Source organism: Macrotis lagotis, chromosome 1 (assembly GCF_037893015.1).
Source record: "Macrotis lagotis isolate mMagLag1 chromosome 1, bilby.v1.9.chrom.fasta, whole genome shotgun sequence".
NCBI lineage: Eukaryota > Metazoa > Chordata > Mammalia > Peramelemorphia > Peramelidae > Macrotis > Macrotis lagotis.
Window position 1 is genome coordinate 574,576,378 of NC_133658.1, and position 25,702 is coordinate 574,602,079.

Consider the following 25,702-nt stretch of genomic DNA (forward strand, 5'->3'; position numbering starts at 1 on the left):
TTATTACTTTAATTTCCTCCTCATTGGTGGTGAGTTCATCTTTTTAATTTATGATACTAGCAATTTGGTTTTCTTCTTTCTTATTTTTAGTCAATTAACCAGGCTTATCAATTTTATTGAATTTTAATAAAACCAACTCTTAGTTTTTTATTAGTTCAATAGTTTTCTTGCTTTCAATTTCATTAATTTCTCCTTTAATTTTTATAACTTCTAATCTGATATTTAATTGGGGGTTTTAAATTTGTTCTCTGATTTTTTTAGTTGCAAACAACAGTTGGTTGATTTCCTCTTTCTCTAATTTATTCATGTAAGCATCTGAAGATATGATATATCCCCTGGCAACTGCCTTGGCTGTATTCCATAAGTTTTGGTATGTTGTCTCATATTTTTGTCATTATCTTTAATTCTTTAATTTAAATCTTTAATTCTTTCTATAATTTGGTGTTTGATACATTCATTCTTTACATAGTTTCCTATTAGTTTTAATTCTGTCTCTCCCTGGCCCATTATTGCATGTGAATTTTATTGCATTATGATCTGAGAAGGATGTATTCACTATTTCTGTCTTTCTGCATTTGATTACAAGGTTTTAATGCCCCTTGTACATGGTCAATTTTTGTGTGCCATGTACTGCAGGGAAAAAAGTATATGCCTTTCTATCCCTATTCAGCCTCCAAAGGTCTATCATATTTTGGTTTTCTAACATTCTATTTACCTCCTTAACTTCTTTCTTCTTTGTTTTATCTTTAGAATTATATAAATCTGAGAATGGGAGGTTGAGTTCTCCCACCAGTAGGGTTTTGCTGTCCATGTCTTCCTGTAACTCATTCAACTTCTCCTCTAAGAATTTGGATACTATACCACTTGGTGCAAACATATTTAGTATTAAAATTGCTTCATTGTCTATGATAACTTTGAGGACGATATAGTTTCCTTCCTTATCTCATCAAAAGAGAGATCTTTAAATGAGATCTATTTTTTATAGCTGCTTTGTCTGAGATAAGGATTGCTACCCCCACTTTTTTTTACTTCCACCAAAGCAAATTATATTTTGTTCAAACCTTTTTTTTACCTTTACCCTATATATATATATATATATATATATATATATATATATATATATATATATATATATATATATATCTGCTTCAAATGAGTTTCTTATAAGCAGCATATTTTAGGATTCTGGTTTTTATTCCAGTCTGCTATTTGCTTATGTTTTATGAGAGAGTTCATCCCATTCACATTCAAAGTTATAATTACTAACTCTTTATTGTCCTCCATGCTATCTTCCCTGTGTTTGAATTTTCCCCCCCTTTTTCACTTTATCCATTTTCTCCAGTATTTTGTTCTGAAAACCACCACCTTCAGTATGTTTTCCCCCTTATATCCAACCCCTCCCCCTTTTCTCCCTTTCCCTTTGCTCCTTCTTCCTTCCCTTACTTCTGTTAGTTTCTCTTTTCCTCCCTCCCTCCTCCCCCTTTCCCCTTTTAATACTTGAAAAGTAAGATAAGCTTCTTAACTGAGTATGTGCATGTTAACTTTAAGCCAAATGTGATAAGAGTAAGATTCAGGCATTTCTCACCTCCTCCTTTCTTCCCCTTTATTGCAATAAGTCCTTTGTAACTCTTTATGTAATGTGATTTACCCCCACTCAATCTCCTCTGTCCTACTGTCTCTTTACTATTCCCCGTTTTTAAACAGATTTTTTTTAATCATTCTATCAGCGTCATGGTTAAGTCATGAGTGTCTATCACTTCTGGCTAAGTATATACTCTCTTTAATAGAGTTACAATTCTCAAGAGTTATGAGAACCTTTCTCCCAGATGGGGATATAACCAGTTTCATCTTATTGGATAAGTTTTTTTTCTTTACCTTTTTTTTTTTTTACCTTTTCATATGTCTCTTGAATCTCCTGTTTAAAGTCGAAATTTTCTATTTAGCTCTGATCTTATCATCAGGACAAGTTGGAAGTCTCCTATTTCATTAAATGACCATCTTTTTCCCTGAAAGAGAAGGCTCAGTTTTGCTAGATAGTGAATTCTAGGCTGTATTTCAAGCTCCCTTGCTCTTCGGAATATCACATTCCAGGCCCTTCAATCCCTTAATATTGATGCAGACAGATCCTGTGTAATGCTTATTGTGGCTCCTTTGTACCTAAAGTGTTTCTTTCTGACTGTTTGCAGGATTTTTTCTTTTATCTGATAGTTTTGGAATTTGGCCACAGTATTCCTTGGTGTTTTCATTTTGGGATCCCTTTCAGGAGGGGATCGATGTATTCTTTCATTAACTATTTTGCCCTCCAATTCCATGATATCAAGTCAGTTTTCCATCACTAAATCTTGTGCTGTTGAGTCCAGGTTTTTTTTCCCTCTTCAATGTTTTCAGGAAGCCCAGTGATTCTTAAGATGTCTCTCCTGGATCTATTCTTGAGGTCAGTGGTTTTGCTGATGAGGTATTTTATAGTTTCTTCTGCTTTTTTGGTTTTGTTTAACAGATTATTATTGTCTCATGTAGTTATTAGTTTCCACAGATTCCATTCTTTATTTTAAAAAATAATTTTCTTCATTTACCTTTTTCAACTCCTTTTCCAATTGGTCAATTCTATTTTTGAAAGAGTTCCATTTGTCCAATTGAGGTTTTGAGAGAATTATTTTCTTTTTGCATTTGTCCAATTGTATTTTCTAAGGATTTGTTTTCTTGTTGCAAAGTGTTAATTTTCTCTTGAGTTTCTTTTCCCAATTTTTCCAATTGATTTTTTTTGCAAGACAATGGTGTTAAGTGGCTTGCCCAAGGTCACACAGCTAGGTAATTATTAGGTGTCTGAGGCTAGATTTGAACTCAGGTACTCCTGACTTCAGGGCCAGTTCTCTATCCACTGCACCACCTATCTGCCCCTCCAATTGATTTTTAAATTCATTCCTGATCTCTTTTAAGAAGTCTTTCTGGGCTGGAGTCCAATTCATATTCTCCTTAGAAGTTGTAGATCTCTCTGGGTTGGGATCTTTGTCCTCAAAGTATTTTTCAATGAACTCCCCTTTTTACTGTCTTTCTTTATTTTCCTAGGATCTTGTGTTTTAGGGGAGGGGCTGGCTCACAGACCTTTGGTGTCAAAATCTCTAGAGGCTTTGTTCACTGAGTTCACTAACTCCATGTGGGCTGACCAGTAGGGGGTGCTAGAGGCTTTCTCTGGAGTATCTGTGACCTTGATTTGTGGTATACTTTCTATGCCTGGAGGGGGTAGGGGGGAGTAACTGGATATTATCCTTGAACAGTGTGAGCTGGGCTCTTGAGCTATTTAGATAATCTCATTTTTTCTCAGTACCGAAAGAAATGTGCTACTCACCCCTGAGCTTGGGGGGCAGGAGTGGGGAGGTTGTTACTGTATTTGTTTTGGGAAGAGACCCTTTCTCTTACCAAGGGTGAGAGGGGTGCCACTGGAAATATGGGGACTCCACTGAAAATACAGACCTGTGGCCCTGGTTTTCCCAACCAGCAGCACTGACCAGATTGATGGTCACTAGATTGACTAGCCACCACCCTGGAGCTCCCCCATGCACTGTGCTGCTCTCTTGCCTACTCACAAAGCCAAGACTCCTGAGGCTGCTCTGAGGTTAGCCCCAAGTTTCACCCATTGCCCCTGCCCTGGCTCTCTGCTCTCTTCTGTTTTTTTGTTTGTTTGTTTGTTTTTAGGTTTTTGCAAGGCAAACGGGGTTAAGTGGCTTGCCCAAGGCCACACAGCTAGGTAATTATTAAGTGTCTGAGACCACATTTGAACCCAGGTACTCCTGACTCCAGAGCTGGTGCTTTATCTACTATGCCACCTAGCCGCCCTCTGTGCTCTCTTCTTATGGCACACCTGTGTTCCCCTGAGACAGACCTTGTTGGTAGACATTCTTCTCCCTTGCTCTTTCTGAATTTTGTGGATTTGAATTCTGCCAAGAGGCTCGATTCATATTAATTCCAAGGAAAAGCCAGGAGACCTCAGCACAGGGTATGACTTCTCTCCACCATCTAGGCTGGAAGTCCTAAAATAAAAATTTTAATTAACATAGTAGTTATTATTATTCAATTCCATCCTTGTCCATTCCTTTCAAGGGCCTCTTCCCTGAGATCAATGTCGCATCATTTCTATGGTTCTTTCTTCATAGATCATTCACTTCAGAGGATAGAATAAGCAAGGATCCAAAAAAGAAAAGAAGTGTTTGGTTATCACTTTTAATTCATTTAAGGAGGAAGCAGTTTCTGTTCTTTTCACTTTCCTAAAGACAAAACTCTAGAAACAGAGAAAATATTATTTCCTTATATTTTCAGTTGAACTAAAAAAGAAGTTTTTATGTGCTTCCTTAGTCAGTTGTATTTAGTTCTACTTCCTTCACATTTTTATTACTCCAAAAGTAATTTTCATTTCTATACCTAGAATTACTGAATTGTTCTTATTTTAAAGTGACATAGATAGCCCCTTTTCTCTGATTTATTTTTAATGGATTTTTCAATGAGTCCTTTCAGTTTTTAATTAATGTGCTTAAAATTAAAGTTTGAATTGAAACATTCAAATAATGTTAAAAATCAGAAATACTTTTGTAAAAACAAAAAGATGCTTTATTTATGTATACTTTTTTTACCTTATTTTCATCAAAAAGGTCTTGATTTTATCGGTGTAGGTTTTTGTTTTGCTGTTGCAAATTACTAGATAATTTGTTATTAGGAAATGACAGATGACATTAGAGCTGAATTATGAAGCAAGTGAATTGAATTTGTTAGGAGACTTGTCTGATTAGCCATTTTATTGACCAACACTTTGGAATAGAGATTCTGGTGGGAAAATAATTTGCCTTGACCCTCCTTGATTCAAAACTAACTTTTTCCTTAAAAAAGAGGGTAACATCTCTAGGCTTCAGCTCTCACATAGACTTTGGAATGCAAAAAAAGCTTTTCCCCAAACTTTGGAAACTGAAGAGCAGACCAAGATTCAGCCAAGAAGAAACCCAATTTGACTAGTAAAAGACTTAAAAACTGAGATCTTATGGAGAATTTCTACTTTTCCTTCTTCTTTCTTCTCTTCCCTTCCCTTCTTCCTCCTAGTTCTTTTTTCCTCTTTCTTCTACCTTTGTAGATGCTCCTCTTGGAACCAAAAATATCATTTGGTACTAAACTTACTGGTGAAGAATCTTTCCAAATTCATCTAAGCTGATCTTTATACGCAATCATAGTTGAAACCCATGCTTAACACCTTTCCAATTTGGAAAAATTTGCCAGAGCTTGCATTTTCTTAGATATAACCATTGACAACTCAAGTTCACTTCCATACTATTGGAGCAGGCCTTTCACATGACATATATAAATATTATTTTAGTTTATATTTATTTTTCCTGAAATGACTTTTTCATTATGTCCGTCATCACACAAAAATCTCTTTTGGCTCTTATTGCCTATAATCCAATTCTTTAGCTTGACATTTAAACTAGACCATAATCTGGTCTAGCCTTATCTCCCACTTGTCTCCATCTAAAGTCCTCTACTCTAGGCCAGACTTATTTCCTCAATATCCAAACTCTATCTTCAGTGTTGACTACAGTCCTTCATTCATGTCTTAATCTTGCATTCAGCTATTAATTTTATCCATCCTCTGAGACCCAGTAAATTATTCTAACCAAGCATTAAGTCTCTATAGAATTTTTATCTGTACCTTTCATTTGGGCTTTTAATCATGGACAGGATTACTATCTTGCATCAATGCTAAGATCCCTTTCAACTAAAAAGTTTCAGGAACACATGATATTATGATTTTTTCATTAATATTAATTTTAAGCATTTTCCACATGTATGATTCTGTTCTTTGAACTCAGAGATAGAAAGATAAGAGTCCCCTGTCTTCAAAGAACTTATAGTCTTGAGGGGGGGGCTGCAGGTGGTATAAATAGATTATAAGATGAAATGTGATAAATGCACAGAAGAGGTACACATATTTACAGAGAGATTTTTTTTAAGGTTTTTGCAAGGCAAATGGGGTTAAGTGGCTTGCCCAAGGCCACACAGCTAGGTAATTATTAAGTGTCTGAGACTGGATTTGAACCCAGGTACTCCTGACTCCAGGGCCGGTGCTTTATCCACTATGCCACCTAGCTACCCCCAGAGAGCTCTTTCTTAACCAGAACAACTTTTGACACAGAAATTAGAAAATCAGGCTGACAGCAAATAAATTTTGTCTGTGTTCATTATGTTTAATTCTTATCACAGAAAAATGCATCCATCTAGTGTACTAACAGCTCTTTAATTATCACTTCTTAAGCATTAAATTATTAAACTTTTATATACCTAGAAGAACTTATCTAAAAAGCTGAAAGATAAATTATAGGCTTTTACATGGAGTAGAACTTTCATACCCATGAATAATTCACATTATTTCTTTAAAATAATTATAGAGACTGCATTTGCCATTTAAAAGTATAAAGCACAAATTTTAACACTTGAAAATATATATTAAATTGATTAGTAAATTGTTGCTTTACAAAATTGTTTTAAAGATCTTGAAATTATTCTTTAAAAACATTTACAAAAACTATATCCTAATTTTTCTCTGTTTAGTTGATTTTTCTTTAATCTTTTGGGATTGTGGTGACTTGAGTAGTAAAAGGACCATGGGTCTTGTATTCAATTGTAAATTTACTTTTAATTTAAAATGTATTAGTAAAATTCCATGATCTATCTAGGTGACTGGTATAGGTGTAACAATTAAATTTTGATATCAATGTCAAAAAACTTTCTATGAAGGCTACAGAAAAATTGACTGTTACTAGATTACACTAAGTGACACCACCATTTATATGTTTTCCACATATAAATTTCTTTCTATTTTGAAGTTGTCTGAAGAGTTAGGCTAACCCCTTATAGGATTATTTCTTAACAAATAGGGAGATTTATTATTGCCTTATTTAATCATCATAACATCATAGATTTAGATTTGGAAGGCTTATTAGAGGTTATTGCAGCTAACCTTGAACTTGTCATTGAGAATAGACCAAAAGTAAAGTCACATAATGAAGAAGTGACAGAACAAGAATTTGAACCTAGACTTTGGCTCCAAATCCAGTGCTCTTGAGGATTCGTTAGGGTTGCTGATATTAAGATTTTCTGAACCCTTTAAGAGAACACTACACATTTTTGTACCCTACCACCTTAACAACGAAATACTTTGTTTTACACATAGGTCTCAGTTTACATCTTTAGTTCATAATACTTCTATTAGGAGACAGCATCCTTTATCCTTTAAAGTTGGGATTGGTCATTGCATTGGCCAGAATTCTTAAGCCTTTTGGAGCTGTTTGTCTTTATAAATATGTTGCTACTATGTAAATTCTTCTGGATCTTTTTTCTAGCTTTCCAACAGTTAAAAGAAGTGTTCTGTGTTACTCTATTGATATTTTTTATAACATAATAGTATTCTATTACATTCACATCCCAGAATTTGTTCGGTTCCTCAGTTGACAGCAACTTCATTTCAGTTTTTTGGCAACACCAAAAGAATGTCTATAAATATTTTTTATATAAATATTTTTGTACAAAATGATTCTTTTTCTCTTTCATGGATCTCTTTGTTATGCAGGCCAAAATATATGCACTAAAGTTTAATGACATTTTGGGCGTAGTTCAAAATTGCCTTCCAGAATGGCTAGACCAGTTTGAAACACCACTATACAGCCTCCTTATCTTTCCCTCCAGCAGTTGTCTTTTTTTAAAGCAAACTTTGCCAATCTGATTATTTTGAGATGAAATTTCAAAACTGTTTTATTTACAGTTCTCTAATTATTAGTAATTTAAAATATTTTTATGACTATTGATCACCCAGATTCTTTCTTTGAAAACTTCTTAATCACATCCTTTGATCATTTATCTACTAGGGAACATTTGAAATCCTTTTATATTTAAATCACTTCCTTATATAGCATATTTCCAAGTTAATTGTTTCCATTCTAATTTTAATTGTATTGATTTTGTTTGTGTAAAATATTTTGAAATTTATGTCAGTAACATTATCTACTTTATCTTTTGTGATTCTCTCCCCTTTTCTTGTCATTAATTTCTCTTTTTCATGGATTCATAAAGTATTTTCTTCCTTGTCTCCTTGTTTCTCTAATTTGTTTATGGTATAGCCTTTAAAATTGTTTTGTAAAGATTTAAAACTTATTGTAATATATTATGGGAGATCATGGTGTAAACCTAATTTTTGCCAGATTGCTTTCCAATTTTTCCATCAATTTTTGCCTAATAGCAAGTCCTTACTTTGGTAGTTGCAGAATGTGTGTTAATTGAACATTACTTCATTCATATTTCTGCATATTATATTCTATTCCACTGATCAAGCTTTCTATTTTTTTAGCTAGTACCAAATAATTTTGATGATTACTGCTTTGTAGTATAATTTAAGATGATTCTGTTACTTCTTCCTACCCATTCAAAGAATTTTTCTTGAGATTCTTTGAGAATTTTAAATCTTTGTTTTTTAGATGAATTTTTTTACTTTTTTTCCTCAATCTCTAAAATAATCCTTCCTAACTTGACTGAAAAGATCTCTTATTTGTCTCTGTTACATGTAATCTCTTGGTTTTATATAGATAATGATTTACTATATTAAGGAAATAACCATTTATTCCTATGTTTCTTTGTACTTTTAACAGAAATAAATGTTGTATTTTAATGTAAGTTTTTTCTTTGCCTATTGATATAATCATGTGATATTAATTTTTATTACTACAATCTATTGTGTTTATAATTTTCCTCATAATAAATTAATTATGTATTATTGTCATAAATACTACTGGGCATAGTGTATAATCTTTTGATATCTCTATAACCTCTGTTAAAACTTTGTTTTAAATATTTTTATCAACATTATTTAGGGATATTGACCTTTAGTTTTCTTTTTCCTATTAAATTTATTTATTCATTTAATTTTCCAGCTATATGCAAAGATAGTTTTCAACAATCATTTTTTTGCAAGGTTTTGACTTCCACATTTTTTCTCCCTTCTTCCCTATCTCTCCCCCTTTCCAGAGAGTGAATAAAATATAGGTATATATATATATATATATATGTATATATATATACATATATATATATATACAATCATGTTAAACACATTTCCATATTTATCATGTCTGAAGGATCAGAAGAAAAAAGAGAAAAAACCAGGAGAGGAAAAATAATAAAACATAAAACATTTTAAAAATTAATATAATAAGCTTTAATTTGCATTTTGACTCCATTATTTCCTCTCTGGATGTTTGGCATTTTCCACCACAAGTCATTTAGAATTGTCTTTGATCACTGTACTACTCAGGAGAACTACGTCCATTGTAATTGATCATCATACAGTGTTGCTGATAATGTGTACAGTGTTCTCTGAGTTCTGCTCACTTCACTCTGCAGCAGTTCATGCAAGTCTTTCCAGGCTTTTCTTAAATCCAGCTACTCATGATTTCTTACAGAACAATAGTGCTTCATCACATTCATATAAAATAACTTGTTCAGTCATTCCCCAGTTTCCAATTCTTTGCATATGAATGTGTTCATTATCACCAATTGATGAACATCCCCTCAATTTCCAATTCCTTGCTATTACAAAAAGAGCTCTAAAATATTTTTGTACATGTGGGTTTTTTTACCCTTTCTTATGATCTCTCTGGGATAGTAGTGGTACTGCTGGATCAAAGGGTATACATAGTTTTATTGCCCTTTGGGTGTAGTTCCATAGTGCTCTCCAGAAAGTTTGACTCAGTTCATAATTTCACCAGCAATGCATTAGTGTCCCAGTTTTCCCACATCCCCTTCAACAGTGATCATTTTCTTTTTTTGTTATATTGGCTAATCTGACAGATGTGAAGGTGGTACCTCAGAGTTGTTTAATTTACATTTATATAATCAATAATGATTTCAAGCATTTTTTCATATGACTACAGAAAGCTTTAATTTTCTCCATCTGAGAACTCCCTGTTCATAACCTTTGACCATTTCTCAATTGGGGAATGACTTATATTCTTATAAATTTGACTCAATGTTCTATATATTTTAGAAATGAGTTCTTTATGAAAAACACTAGCTGTAAAAATTGATTCCCAGCTTAATATATTCCTTTATAATCTTTGTTGCATTGGCTTTATTTGTACAAAACCTTTTTGCTTTAATATAATCAAAATATTTCTTTTTGCATTTTATTCCTGTAGTTTGCTTTCTCTGATTTGTTACTTCCTGGTGTAAGTATTAAGATAGTCCTGTGGAAAGACTTGGGTAGGATTCCTTTTCCTGTTTTTGTAATTTATTTATAATTAGAACTTAATGTTCTTTGAATATTTGATTCACTTGCAGATCCATCTGGATTTATTTGTTTTTAAATTTTTCTATGGGAGTTCATATAGGTGAAATTCAATTTAATTTCCTGAAATTGGTATTCACTTACATTCTAATTGCATCATCTCTACCTCCCCCCATATGGATCTTAAATTGAATTTTATTATAGTGTGCCAGGATAAACTGAAATATTTTAAAGATAAATTCATTAAAAGAAAACTGAAGTTGACTGAAATTGTACTATTCAAATCTCTATTATTGCTTGGTCAAGTTATGTGTATAATTTTTAGCATAAATAAAAGTCAATATTTTGCTCTGTTTTACAACAAAAATTAATTACTGAATATATTTTTAAAATTTTTTGCTGATTTCACTGATAAAAATTTTTAGAATCCTTAACTTTGAATATAACAGATTGGGCAGGCCTGGTGTTGATTGTTATTGCCAACATGAAAGTGGTGCAGCAGTACTGCAGCTTCAGTTCTTAATCAATGAGGTAAGGATTTGTGGACAGTAAGTTCATAATTTTATCTAAATTTCCATCATCTACTTAATTCTAAGTGGATTAAAAATCCTAAACAGTTTAAGGAATGTGTACTATGTCTAAAGCAAGGTGCCTTTGTATTAATTAATTAACCCTTTATATTTCAAGACAAAGAGAATCAAAGTAACTAAAGTTTTCATTGTTGAGCCTAATATTTACATGCATAAATTTAAGCAATGCCCATAGAAAGTAATTAAGTTGGAATTGATTCACTACATTGTCCCTCACCTTTTGGTAATTTGTCATTCAGCCCTCATATTCTTTTAGACTGTTTGATCCCTATCTATCTAAGAAATCAAATACCTTTTTAATTTCCATAGCTTTCTTTTTTTGAGTGTTTATATCACTGTATTTCTGAATCTGTGCATACATGAATGTTTAAATTTTCATAGATACTATGAAAATTGAATGTCCTGTCATTAATGGGCACAGGTTAGCAATGCTAAACTAATGTCCGACAAGAAATAGAAATCCCTGATTTTCCTAAGAACTTCTTTATTCAGATGTAGCTCCCTAGAATACTTTAGAGTCCTTTGAAAGGGTTAAGGCATCCAGTCATATAATTTTAGATCTGGAAGTGATTTTTAGAAATCATCATTTAAGCTGTCTAAGGAAACTGACACTCAAATAGAGCTTATCTAAGGTCACATATCTAGTTAGTTATAGAAGTAGAACTAGAACAATCGTATCCTGACTCACCTGATGAGTCTCTGTTGTTCTTGGTAGTTAATACCTTAAAAATTTGTCATGCTGCCATGCTAATCTAATGGTTGGAATCCTATGCTGTGAGGGAAAAGTGATGAACTATTTAGTGTCTTCTTGGGCATCTTCATGTTCATTTCATGATATGTGGATGCCTTTTTGTATTTAAATCCATTTGTACATGAATGCGTGTATGTACACATGTATGCCCACCACTTTTTAAAAAGAAGACTAATAGGCCCATGTTTTGTAGTCGATTTGTATAAAAGGCAAATTATCATATGACAGAAAAAAATCAGGACTGGATGTTTTCTATTTTAATTATGTTATATGAAAGATAATTTTCTTCAAGTTGAGAAATGTTGAACAAGCTTAGCTAAGATGTAATTAAAGCTAAGTATAGATGAAGAAAAAAATAGAAAGAATATTTAGGAACATGACCAAGGATTATAAAGGGTTTTAGAAACATCAACTCTTGAATGAAATTGGGATACTTTGCCCAGAGAAGACTAAAAGTGCCATCATAATTATCTTTGGACATGTGAAATGTTACGTAGAAAATGGATAAAACCTATTTTTGAACTCTGGAGGGCACAGGTGGGACATAAAAAGAAGGAAACTGCAATGTAATGTAAGGAATAAATTTTGACTAGGTAGAGCTAATAAAAATGGAACTTTTCATACCTTATGAAACAGTGAGTTTCCTGCCATTGAAGTTATTCAGTCAAACTTGATACTGGAATATGAATTCTTTTCTGAGACAGGAAAATAAACTTAATGAATTATAAAGTTTCTTCTAGTTACCTATATTCTTTGATTCATGATACTTACGTTTGATTCTCCTGCTTGCTGCACTGTCTTCCATTCATATAAATTACTTTGAAATGCTTTCCTCATTACCCTCCTCTGGGGTGATAATTCTAATTTTATCTGCTTTTTCAATACCTTCTCCATGTTACCCAATGACCATATAGTCATTTCATTTTAGATTTAAAAAAGAGAGAGAAACTGCAAATTCTCATATAATCAATAGTTTTAGCTTCATCAGCAAGAGCTATTCTTGAACACTAACTTAATAAAGCAAGAGAGTTCTTCACTTGAGGCACATTCATGATACGTGATACCATGGAGATGACTACCACATTTTTGTCAGAAAGCAACAAACCACAGGGTCCCATATTTGTCTCACAAAGTGGCATACTTATAAAGAATAAACAATAGCTTTCTTGATTTGATTGGGAGGTCATTCTTACTAAGCCTATATGCTTTGTAATCTGTGTCTCATTCTTCCTGCTAGTTATAGGAAGCTATTTTTTTATTCTGAACAAGCCATATTTGTCTGGTAAGGAATTAGCAAGTTTCTGGAAGGTAGTCCTGCCTATGAAACATGGGGACACTCTTTGTTGGTCATGTTGATGCTACCTCCCTCCATCATCACCCTAGCATACTCTTTAGCCAAATGTTATTGATTATTTCCCATTGATGCAGATTGTGAGTGATAGAGTTAGGATTTGAACTGGTCTTGTTATGAAGATGTGACTCATCCTATCTGTGAGCAAAACCTAGAAGTCATCTTCTTTAATGATATTCCATAAACAAAATTACCTCAGTGTTTGATGTGTAGAAATTGTTTTCCTAAGAATTTTTTAATTTTTTTTTAGTTTTTTGGAAGGCAAATGAGGTTAAGTGGCTTGCCCAAGGCCACACAGCTAGGTAATTATTAAGTGTCTGAAGTCAGATTTAAACTCAGGTACTCCTGACTCCAGGGCCAGTGCTCTATCCACTGTGCCACCTAGCTGCTCCCCTAAGAATTTTTTAACCAAATATACTTAGGAACAGAAAGTCATAAATCTAGAGCTGAAAGCTACTCCAATCTTTTCAATTTTGTAGATAAATTAGGTTTCAAAGAATTTAAGTGCCTTGGCCAAGGTTAAGAGGCAGTCAATTTCAGAGGCATTATTTGCACCTGAATTCTCTGGCTCTAGTCATAGCAAAAGAACCCACAAAGAAAAGAGGAAAAAAAAGTATTTTATGTTTTGAGACATGTCCTTTTACTGCATGTTCCATAATGGACAAGGATTCCTTGGATTGTAAAAAATAGTGGAAATTGTGCTAGAGTTTTTTATGAGAGAGTAAAAATGCTTATCTCCTAACTTCGGAAGTAATAGTTTCTAATAAAAAATTGAGTTTTATTTGCCAAATTGTTTCAGTTTTAATAGTTTAATATGGTTTAAATAGTTTAATTTAATAATTTAAATGTTTATCCAAAATATATAGGAAAAATAAAACAAAACATTTTAGAAATAGGTGATTTTTTTTCCTTTTTTGAGAAGTAGCACAATTAATCTTTTTTTTTTCTTTGAGACTGACTCTTCCCATTTCATTTAGGCTATAAAGTGGCCTCTCATGAGCTTGATCCTAGTATGAGTTAGTATGAAAACTTTGACCTGCTCATTTCTGATGTGATCCAGTTCTTAGGCATTCTTAGGCTCCCTCCTCTCCTCTCCCATTCCTAGGGACTTACGATTGGTGTCAGACTTAGCATGAACACCACATCATCTGTAGTCCCACTGCAGCATGGAACTCCTAAACTCAAATGAACCAACAGCCCCAGCAATCCCAAAGTAGGTATTGTAGACTTAAGTCACTATATCCTATAAGAATCTTAACAGAAACAAGGTTGCAACCTTTTTTCCTCCTATTTATTAATGTCTAGTCTTAAATGTATTTAAACTGACTTACTGTCAGTTTACTGGGAGATACACTCTATCCTGTCTTCTGCACAGTCACTGGCTTGGTTTATTTATTAGAATCTCAGCTTTACTCTCCATGCTTACTGTAGTAAAGCAGGACCATGCCAGCTTTCCGGGGCCCAGCAGGACCGTGCCAGCTTTCAGGGGCCCTTTTCAAATGTCACTTTCCAGAAGTGAATATAATATGGAATACAGTTCAAACAGTGCAGAGTATGACAGATCAGCTGCCTCTGTTATTAACATGCCACAGGAGAAAAATCTCTAGAGACTTGTGTTCAAATTCTACTTTTGAAACAGTATGACCTGGGACAAATCACTTAATCTTTCTGAGTCTCAGGCATTTCAGCTATTAAATTGGTATAATATATGTAGTAATTTTAGGATCAAATGAAATGGTTTATATCGTGTACTTTGAAAACACCATAACATCATGTATATTTCAGCCATTATTATTGTTGATAATTATCATAACTGATTTTTATTTTTATTTTTCTCTTTATGTCTTAGAGGATATTTTGACAGAATGACATTACTGACTGAAAAGTGAAAAATTCAGTAAATCACCTGTAGTTTGTGTTGTTTGATGAGCTCTAACTGTTCATTGATTATTCACCATTATTTTATATCTTCTTTTTTTTTGATGCAGGGTGCTTTGGTCAGTGCAAGCTCAGATGAAACACTTCATTTATGGAATCTTAGGCAAAAACGGCCAGCTATTCTACATTCTCTTAAATTTAACCGAGAACGGTAAGGATACATGAGCATTTCTAGATATTTTTTATGTTATGAGTAAATTTAGGTCAGTCTTTTTTGTAAGTCTTCTGAAAAAGGAAATATGGATATTCTTTTCAGTAGTTCATCTATTCCCTTTTGTCCTGTGTAACTTTCTTGTCCACACTCTTCCTGAAAATTCTTCACAAAGGTGTGCATCTTAGTGCATGTGAATCTACTTGACAGGTCACTATTTTAAATATTACTCCTGTTAATTGGAATTCCCCTATTAGTGAACAGAGCTATTTATTAGGTGTGAATATGGAGTGTTTCACCTCATGTAAGTGGAATTTTTCTAGTGTTGATCCAAAGTAGTTATTAGCTGAATTCACTTTTTGGGCATGTGCCCTGAAATCCTTACTAATAGTATCATTGTTGACCCAACTTTAAATATGTGTTCAGTATGTTACCAAGGTGGTGAGGGGGAGCATGGATTTTACAGAAACCATTTTTCACAAGGATTAGTTAGTAAGTAATAACTGTATTCCAATAGTAACAATATAGAGGGGCTTTCCATTAGAACTCAACATTATAGAATATTTGAGATTACTACTTTGTAAAATGACATTCAATAAATAGTAAAAGGGGAAACTCAAAACCCTCAAGCCTATTCTATAGCTCTTTCCATATTCTGTGCTACCACTTTGTAAAAAGCACCCTGTTTTAGGCCCCTTTGAACATGGAAATCACCTGGGAAATGGAGAGTTAGAATGATGCACTGGGAAAAAACTCTGTTCTTGAAATGAACAGAATTGAGTTTGAGTCTTGCCTCATTTTAATATACTTTGTGACTTTGGGCAAGTCTGTTGCCCTCTAAAATCCTCTTATTCCAAGTAGACTAATGTTATTATTTTCATACATTTTACTTTGTAGAATTTTGAGGAAAGCAATTTTAAATCAGAAAATAACATAAATGTAAACTATTATCATCATCATCATCATCATCATCATCATCATTAAAGTGCTATACTTTATGTTATCATAGATGACATCTAGGCAGTATTTCCAATTCTATTTCATTTGTCAAGAGACAAACAACCTGCTTATTGTAAGCTAGGTAACAGTATAATTTGTTACTGTTGTTTTGTTAATTAGTTTTGTCTGATTCTTGATAATAACATTTGAGGTTTTCTTGAGAAGATACTGAAGTGTTTTGTCGTTTCCTTCTCCAGATCATTTTATAGATGAGGAAAATTAGACAAACGGGATCACACAGCTAATAAGTGTCTTCAGAACTTGAATTCTATCCAATGAGCCACCTAGCTGCCATGATGTTATAGTTAGGTGGCTATAAATCTAGCTGAATGATTGCATCCTCAGGATGGGCATTAATAGGTTGATGTCCCAGTGGAAGAGAGATGTTCAGGGAAGCACCCAAGAGATTTGTCTTTGTCTTCTGAGTCACTTGAAATTTTAATTCTTCAGAGATTGTGTTATTCCATGATTCACAGATCTATAGCACTACTAAAAAATACAGATATTAAGAAGATAGTTTTTGTGTCATGTTCACTGAATTGCTATATGGTTTACCAGATGTGATCTATTGTACTGTCTTCCTCCTCTTTAATATTTGGAACAAACTCAATAGTCTCTGCCTTTGCAAAAAAAAAAATATACCTCTCTCTCATCTCTCACACATACACTAATTTAACAGGCTGTTCATCCTACTGTGTATTAAAACCAGGAAAATTGTCTCTTGTAGGTTGTTAGGCCAGTCTCTCTTTCTCTCTGGCTAATCTGATTTTTTAAGAAAGATTTTATTTATTTTAATTTTACAATTTTTCCCCTAATCTTGCTTCCCACACCTACCCCCCACAGAAGGCAGGCAGTCTGCTAGTCTTTACATTGTTTCAATGGTATGCATTGATCTAAGTTGAATGTGATGAGAGAGAAATCATATCCTTAAGGAAGAAACATAAAGTATAAGTTATAGCAAAATTACATAATTAGTTAACGGGATTTTTTTAGATTAGAGGTAGCAGTCTTTGGTCTTTGTTCAAACTCCACAATTATTTCTCTGGATACAGTGGGCCAGTCTCTATTGAGTCATTGTTGGACCCTTTCATATCGTTGGGTTCATGCAATTAGTACTAGTCACACAAAAACAGGAGCACATGTAGGGCTTCACTATATCTAGGGAATCTCTCTTCCATTTAGATTCTGTGCAGGGCATCCTTTATGAGAGTAGAGAATATTTATGACTGGCTTGAATGTTTTATTGCTTAGATTTTTGTCAATCATTGTTGAAAATATCTCTGTGATCACATCTAGCAAAGAATATTACATGATTTTAACATTCAAAGAGATGACATTTTTGAGGCTCGTTTTGAGGCTATAACTTGCTCTTCAGAGTTATATACTTAAAAAATCAATATACAGTAAACACGGTGTATAATCTTTGGTTCTATATGATTTTCAGTCAGTTCTGTGAATGTGGAGAAAACTGTTCACAAAAGCCTACCTGTTTCCTTTTCATATTTTCATTAATGTTATCCTTTATACATTTGTAGATCATTTTCATAAAGATTATGCCAGAGTAGTCTGATAATTACAATTATTCTCTTGATCACCTTAAAAACTATAATAGACTTTTGGTTATTTTTCCTATCTTTTGGTGTCTTTTTCTCTTTCTTTTCAAAAGCCATCCTTCAATTATTTAAAGATTGTATTGCCTCCAGCACAGAATTCTTTTGTTTTTGTTTGATGTGGTCCTGTAATTTTCTCTGACTTCATTTTCTTAAGTGCCATCAGAATTTAAGATTTTTAGTGTCCAAATGCATTGGTTCCACTACTGCTGATGATGAAAAAATAGAAAATAATAGAAATGCTGGCAGAATTTTTCCATTTTGGTCCACAATTTATCATGGGTAGAAAGACATTTTTGCTAAGTACTATTGGTGGGTTTTTAAAACTAATCATGCATCTATGCTAGACCCAAAGTGATATATATCTAATAATTTTTTGATTATTTTTCAACATATATCTTCCTCTCTTATTGGGCTGGTATGTTCATTATATTGACGCATATATTATTGTACTTTTTTTTCTTCAAATTTGAAATCCCTTCTCTCCTCCTCTCAACCTCTTCAGTTAAATAAATCTTTTAAAACTATTTGCAAACACATTTTCTGAATCCTTTTGAACCCCTCCTCCCCATACCCATTTCTTTTTCTGTGAACTTACCTAAACTAATCAATTTTTAAAATTTCTACCACATAGTTAGGACAAGGGTTCTTAATCATTTTTGTGTCATGGATTCTTTGGCAGGTTGATGAAATCTAAGATACTTTTCACAGAATTATGTTTTTAAATTTTTAAAATAAAATACATAGAATTACAAAGAAAACCACAAGATATATATATAATATACATAGTTATCAAAATAACCTAAAAAAACCCAAGTGTATAAATCCTGGTTTAGAGATTAATTGATATATTACATTTTTCTCTTTTGGTTGATAACAAGTTGATAAACTCTTTAAGACAGGAAAATTCCTCTTGTGTCTTCCTTCTCCATTTGGTAGAAGGCCTGGTACTCTTGGCAGATAGGCTGTGCTCAAGATCACCATAAATCCATCAGCAAGACTTTTGGCTGTTACATAGTTTTTCAATATATATATTTCACAGATTTCTGTTTTCTCTTTCTTTCTCATTACTAGTGTGCTATATAGATAAAAATGATTGCATTATTACTATTATGCTGGTTTTTTCTTTTCATTATAATAATTATTACAAGCATGAGTGCCTCTAAAGGAATCCTCTAGTTTCCTCTACACAATGTCCCACAACCAAATGGGATGTGAAAAGTATAATTTCCAAAAACTATGTGACTAAATATTGAGAATTGAACTATGAATCAAATTTTTAATTTCTTCCAACTCCACCTTGATTTACCATGTAGTCATGGACATGTTTATGCCTGAAGTTCTCGATCTGCAAAATGGATGTAATAATCCCCTTTCCTATTCACTTCACAGTATGAGAAATAATGAGATGTTCAGCCCAATTCTTAAAACCACAGAGGGATGCCCTCTGTGAATTGAGATGAGGATAGAGTATTCATCTCTTTCCCTGCAGAATTATTAGTAGAAGAGTTTTCTGCCTTTCTTGGGCTGGTGAGAATGTTGTAGTGTCCTGTGGAGCTGAAGGAAGAAAATTGGGATGATTATATGTAAATGCTTTTGATTCCTTTGGGAAAAGATGCTGTATAAATTTGAATGTTTATGATTTTATTTTTAGGACACCCATGAATATGGTCTTTATTCATTTATAATAATAATAAAACCCCATGGGTCTAACACATTGCAGTAATCTTTTTGTTAGGATGAAAATCTGGTGGTGTACCTGATATTTCAAATAATATGAATTTTCACTAAACAGAGGATTGTTTAATCTTTGACTTAAAAGGAGTTTTAGAAATGTTCTAGTCCAGGAAGGCAGTTTAAGTAGTGCAGGATAGAGCATTGGTTCTGAAGTCAGGAGGAACTAAGTTCAAATCTGCTCTCAGATACCTAATACTTACTAGCTATGTGATCTTGGGCAAGTCACTTAACATCAATGACCTCAACCCCCCCCCTCAAAAAAAATAAATGTTCTAGTCCAGTTCCCATCCAATTTGAAATGTCTTCTATCCTCTTTACTGTCCTTGACAAGTCTTCATATCTCTGCTTGACCATTTGCTGTAATGTAAATGTAATGTAATGTAAAGTTCATAAACTCAGTCCTGTCTTTGAAAATTTATATTGTTTGAAAGTATGTACTCATGTTACCCAGAAATATGCTTCCCTATATTGATTATAATCTATCCCTGTGGATCCAGTCTATAAATCCCTTGTTCACTTGATTTCCCTTTATATAATTCTCAATGACAATCATATACTTCCTTAATGTTTATGAAAATAAGTATACTTGATTTCTTCAACTGATGATCTTCATGTGATATGATTGTTTGCTCCTTTTCTATCCTGGTCACCTCTCTCTAAATGCCTGTACAATGTGTCCTTGTGTGGTCTAATTATACAAAGTACAATAAAGACCTCTTCCCTTGTTATATTCATGAAACTGACTTATTCACAGTACTGACCCCCCCGTTAGACATATAGTTAAATAAACCTTTTTATTTTTATACATTTTTAAGACAGGTGTCCATTATTTTGTTATCATATAATTGACATTTTTAACTTAATGAAGGAACTTGCATTTATCCCCATTAAATTTTGTCTTCTCAATTTACACATCATTTCAGTTTACTCACACACACACGCACACACACACAAACGAAGACTACTTCTGTCATTTTTCATTTATTAGCTTTACATCCTATTTTTATCACCAAAATTAATGAACTCATCTTCATCTTAATTTGCTCCAAAAATTAAACAAACTAGTCATTTTTTTAAAAATGTTGAGTAAGTCAAAACCCAGGGACAGAGCTCTGCTGTACCACTAGATAGGCACTCTTCAGGATAACATTTACTATGTGAGCTTATTCAAACAACCATTAATCTTCTTAATCAGTTTGTCATCTAGCTTACATGATTCTATCTTGTATATAAGAGTAACATAAACTATGTTGTCAAATGCTTTGCTGAAATCCAGATATATTATGTCTACAGCATTCTCTTGACTTATCAATATAGTAACTCCATTTATAAGGAAATAGGATATGCCCATTGTTGATGATACAATTCTCAGTCCTAGTGACTCACTACTTATTTTGCTAAGTGTTTACAAACCATCTGTTTTACAATCTGTCCTAGAACTTGCCAGGGGAAAATGTCAAGCTTACTAGTATATATTTTCCAGAATCAGCTCTTTTTTTAAAAAACATCTAAAGTTGGCTCACTCACTCAGCCTTCTAGCCCTTCTTTCAATCTACACATTTTGATCCAGTGCTAAGGTTTCTACATCAGTTGTGGCTTAGATGAGACACCATTGTACTCATAAACCTAGACAAGCATTTTATAATTTGTGTTGTAAGTGCAATGATCAAAGCAGACATGCTCTGTAAAATATATATTTTATAATGTGTTTGGATTATGTAACCACCTACAAAAGGAATAAGTTGGAAATCAGTTATTATAGCCTCTACTTAACACCAGGACTTCCTAAACAAGAAAAGGTCTCTTGCTGAGAAAGGTTGAACTGTATAAGTTATGAGGAGACAACTGGGAAGGGAGAACTCTCCTCTTTAGTCATTGACTCAGTGTCAATAGATGAATGAGTCTGAGCCAAGTTGTCATTCAAACAATTTAGCCTAAGGAGAGCCTCTATAAACAATTACAGTTATTTTCACTTGGTCATATCTATCTTTGGAGGAAGCCTTTGAGATCTGCCTAACATATATCATTGAAATATTTTAGGAGTAGTCACTGAAAGTTGTAGAAAAACTTGGGTTGTTAACTGGAGAGCCTTAGAAAAACAGCCCTAGATATTCTATCCACCTTGATATTCAGTGACCCAAGATTTAAAGTACTTGAAAGCTTATGGATGCCACATCTACAGATTGGTAAATCTGAGAGCACAGAGGATATTTATGCCCAATTCTAAATTCATTTCCAAGAAGAGCGAGAGAGGTAGCCAGTTTTGTTTAGAGGTTGAATTTTATAGAGTGTAGTGATCAAAGAATTATTACCCGTGAACTATATACTTCAGTTGACTCAAATAATCAAAAGGACTCTACGTCACAACTTGTTTTTGTTGCCATTAAACCTTCTTGAGCAGCAGAAACAACAGGAGAGATTTTTTTCTTCTAATTTTGGTTATCATCCTAATGTTTCCTAGTGCATTAGCTTTTGTTCTTAACTTTTGTACCTTCTCCTAAGAGAAAAGGGGGATAGTCTAGAAAGGACTTTAGACTGAAGAACTATTTATTTCTTAATATTTTCAGTTGAAGTAAAAAAGACATTTTTAATATATTTCCAGAGTAGTTAAATATAAAAGGTCATATCATTTTAAAAAATAGATATGAGCTATGCTTTAAAACTAAGACTAGAGGATAATTTTATTTTCAAACAATGGGCAGAAATGATTACAAATAACAAAAGTCCACTTTAATTACACAATTTTTTAAAAATATGGCATAAACAAAATCAATGCCACTATAAGAGTAACTTGAGTGGGAAAAAATCTTTGCTTCAAATATATCATATAAAGGTCCACTATCCAAAATATATAGAGAACTAATAGATAGTGGTCAAAAGATAAAAATGTAGAACTTTCAAATGGTTATAAACAACCTTTCAAAATGCTTCAAATCACTATTAGTAAGAGAGATGTAAAGATTGCTTAAAGATTTCATCTCTTGCCCATCAAATTGTCAGAGGCGATGAAAAAAATTTGTGATGAAAAGTCTATATGAAGAAAGACCTGCTATGACTTTGCTGATGGAGCTGTGAATTTGTGCAACTGTTTTTGAGAACAATTTGTAATTTTTAAAGAAAAAAAAATCACTTCATTGTTTATACCTATGATCCAGCAATGACAGTACTAGATAGTTACCTTAAATTGATTACAGACATCAAAAAACCCTATATAAATACTTATAGTAGCATATGTAGGATAGACAAGCCATCCTTGATGAAGCAGCAAGATATACAGAGAGAGAGAGAGAGAGAGAGAGAGAGAGAGAGAAGGAAGCATCGTGTACCAGGTTTTACCACTACCTCTTTAATCTCTACTTCCTTCAATGGAGACTGTGCAGAACTCTGAGCCAAGATCTCTAAGAAGAGGAAAGACACTCAGACCATTGACCTTGCTTCCAGTTTGCCTCTGTAGACAACCATCAGAAGAGTATCCCTTTGAGGGACTGAGATTTTGCAGCTGCTTCTACAAGTGCTAATGTAGCCTTTGCAGCTTCCTCAATCCTAGCTACTTAAGAACCAGAAAATAAAGTTCTTACTATCAAAGTCTTTGACCATGAAAAGGTTCAATGGATGTAATTTTATTGTACTATATTTTTATTTATTTTGTTAAACATCTTCCAATTACATTTTATTCTGGTTCAGGAAAGAAACACTTAGAAATGGTCATCATATTTCATACCTCTCTTGTAGGATTCCTCCCAACTTAAGACATTCTAGTTTAATTTCTCTCTAACTTTGATGTTCTGTTTTCTGAGGCCCCTCAAAGCTTTCACCCTCAGGTTCTGAGGTTTTTCCCAATTCAGACATTACAGTTCTAGAATGGGTGTGATTTTAATAAAGATAGATACATTTTTAAAAAATTCATTACCATCTGCTTTGTTAATGCATTCAAAGTCCATTGGATCCCTTTCTATTTGACTTCCACAAGAAATCTTCTTTATGTGTTATCTCTCCCATTAGACAGTGAATATTCTTGCATCCCTGAGAACAAGAATTATTAGTTTATTCTTTTTATCCTTGTTACTTAACACTCAGTGCTTTGCACACTGTAAGTGCTTAATAAATATTTTTTTGATTCATTCATTTTTTTGTGGTAACAAAAAACCCCAAAATAAAGTGACTTTTCATTGAATGGAGAATGAGTGAAGAAATTGTGATATGTGAATATAATGGAATAGTATTGGGTCATCAGAAAAAATTGATGTGTGAATTCAGAGAAACCTGGAAATATTTGTGTGAACTGATATAGAACAAAGAAAGCAGAATCAGAAAGACATTTATAACAAAATTTCTACAATAATGTAAATGAAAACAAAATCAAAATTCAACTGAAATCAGAAGAAAAGTAATGTGTAATATCTTTTATTAGAGAGGTGGGAAAATAGAGCTGTCGAATATTACAGATCAGGTATGGCCCTTGATGGTGAGGGGATAGAGTTCTGAAGTCAGAAGACTCATCTTTGTGACTTCAGATCTTATCCTAGACACCAAGCTGTGGAAACTTGGGCAAGTCCCCTAACCCTGTTTGCCTGTTTTATGGCAAAGAACTCTAGTATCTTTACCAAGAAAACCCCAAATAGGGTTACAAATAACTATGCATCACTGAATCACTGAAACAACAAACAACATGATAGCTGTGTAGGTGGGTTTTGTTTAAATCTTTCTTTTTGTTACTAGAGAGTATTATAAAGACAAAGTAGTGGTGATATATATTTGCATGTCCATAAGTGTGTGTGTGCATGCATGTGTGTGTGAGTATCCTTTTTCCCTTTACTGTATCCTATAGTTATTTAAAAACCATAAATTTCCTTTACCTATTTTGAATGTCTTACATAAAATTGTATATTTTACACATGTACATTCCATATATGTATTATATATGTATATTATTACATATGTGTGTATATAATTAGATATATACAAATTTAGTTAAAACACAGAAATGATTGGTATAAAACAAAAACAAGACAATAGAAATTTCAGGTTTATCCTTTTAAAATTTTATTTATTTTTTCTAATCATATGTAAAGATGATTTTCAATATTATTTTTTTGTAAGATTTTGAGTTCCACATTTTTCTTCCTCCCTTCCTTCTCTCCTTCCTTCCTGAGACAGCAAGTTATCTGCTATGTTATACATTTACAATCATGGTAAAAGTATTTCCATATTAGTTATGTTATGAAAGAAGAATCAAAACAAAAGGGGAAAAGCCATGGGAAAGAAAAAGCAAAAAAAATTAAAAAGTGGGGGCAACTAGGTGGCACAGTGGATAGAGCACCAACCCTGTAGTCAGGAGTACATGAATTCAAATCTGGCTTCTGACACTTAATAATTACCGAGTTATGTGGCCTTGGGCAAGCCACTTAACCCCATTTGCCTTGCAAAAACCTAAAAAAAATTAAAAAGTGAAAAATTGCATGCTTTGGTATGCATTCAGATTTCTCTATAGTAATTTCTCTAGATGTAGATGTCATTTTTCCATCAGAATTTATTTTGAAATTGTCTTTGGTCACTGTATTGTTGAGAAGAGCTAAAATTATGATTGTTGGTTATCACAAAATGTTGCTGTTACTGTGTGCAATGTTCTCTTGGTTATGCTCAATTCACTCAGCATCAGCTCATGAAAGTCCAGGTTTTTCTGAAATCTGCCTCTCATGATTTCATAATAGTATTCCATTACATTTATATACCACAATTTGTTCAGTAATTCCCCAATTGATGCTCATCCCTTCTGTTTCTAATTCTTTGATACTACAAAAAGAGTTATTATAAATATTTTTGTACATGTGGAACTTTTCCCCTTTTTTAAAGATCTTTTTGGGATATAGATCCAGTAGATGTGTTGCTAGATCAAAGGGTATATGCAGTTTTATTGCCCTTTGGGCATAATTCCAGAATGTTTGCATCAATTTATAACTCCATCAGTAGTACAATTGTATCCCAGTTTTCCCATATCACCTCTAACATTTATCATTTTTTTCTGTCATATTAGTTGCAATTAATTGTAATTTCTGTCATATTAGTTGCATTAGCTATGTTACCTCAGAGTTATTTTAATTTCTTTAATCAATAATGGTTTGGGAGCATTTTTTCCATATAAATATAGATAGCTTTAATTTCTTGCTCTGAAACTGCTTGTTCATATCCTTTGACTATTTATCAATTGGGGAATGACTTGTATCCTTATAAATTTGACTCATTCTCTATATTTTAGAAATAAG

At 33.0% G+C, this 25,702-nt stretch overlaps 1 protein-coding gene across 5 annotated transcripts in view; it reads left to right on the forward strand.

The window, feature by feature from the left end:
* STXBP5L (syntaxin binding protein 5L) overlaps positions 1 to 25,702 on the forward strand; it is a 418,354-nt gene that overhangs the window by 134,365 nt on the left and 258,287 nt on the right. For all 5 annotated transcript variants that reach the window (XM_074214609.1, XM_074214607.1, XM_074214610.1 and 2 more), the window contains exons 4-5: positions 10,762 to 10,843; positions 14,993 to 15,093. In XM_074214609.1, the coding sequence (XP_074070710.1) occupies positions 10,762 to 10,843; positions 14,993 to 15,093 (183 nt within the window). The remainder of the gene's footprint in view (positions 1 to 10,761; positions 10,844 to 14,992; positions 15,094 to 25,702) is intronic.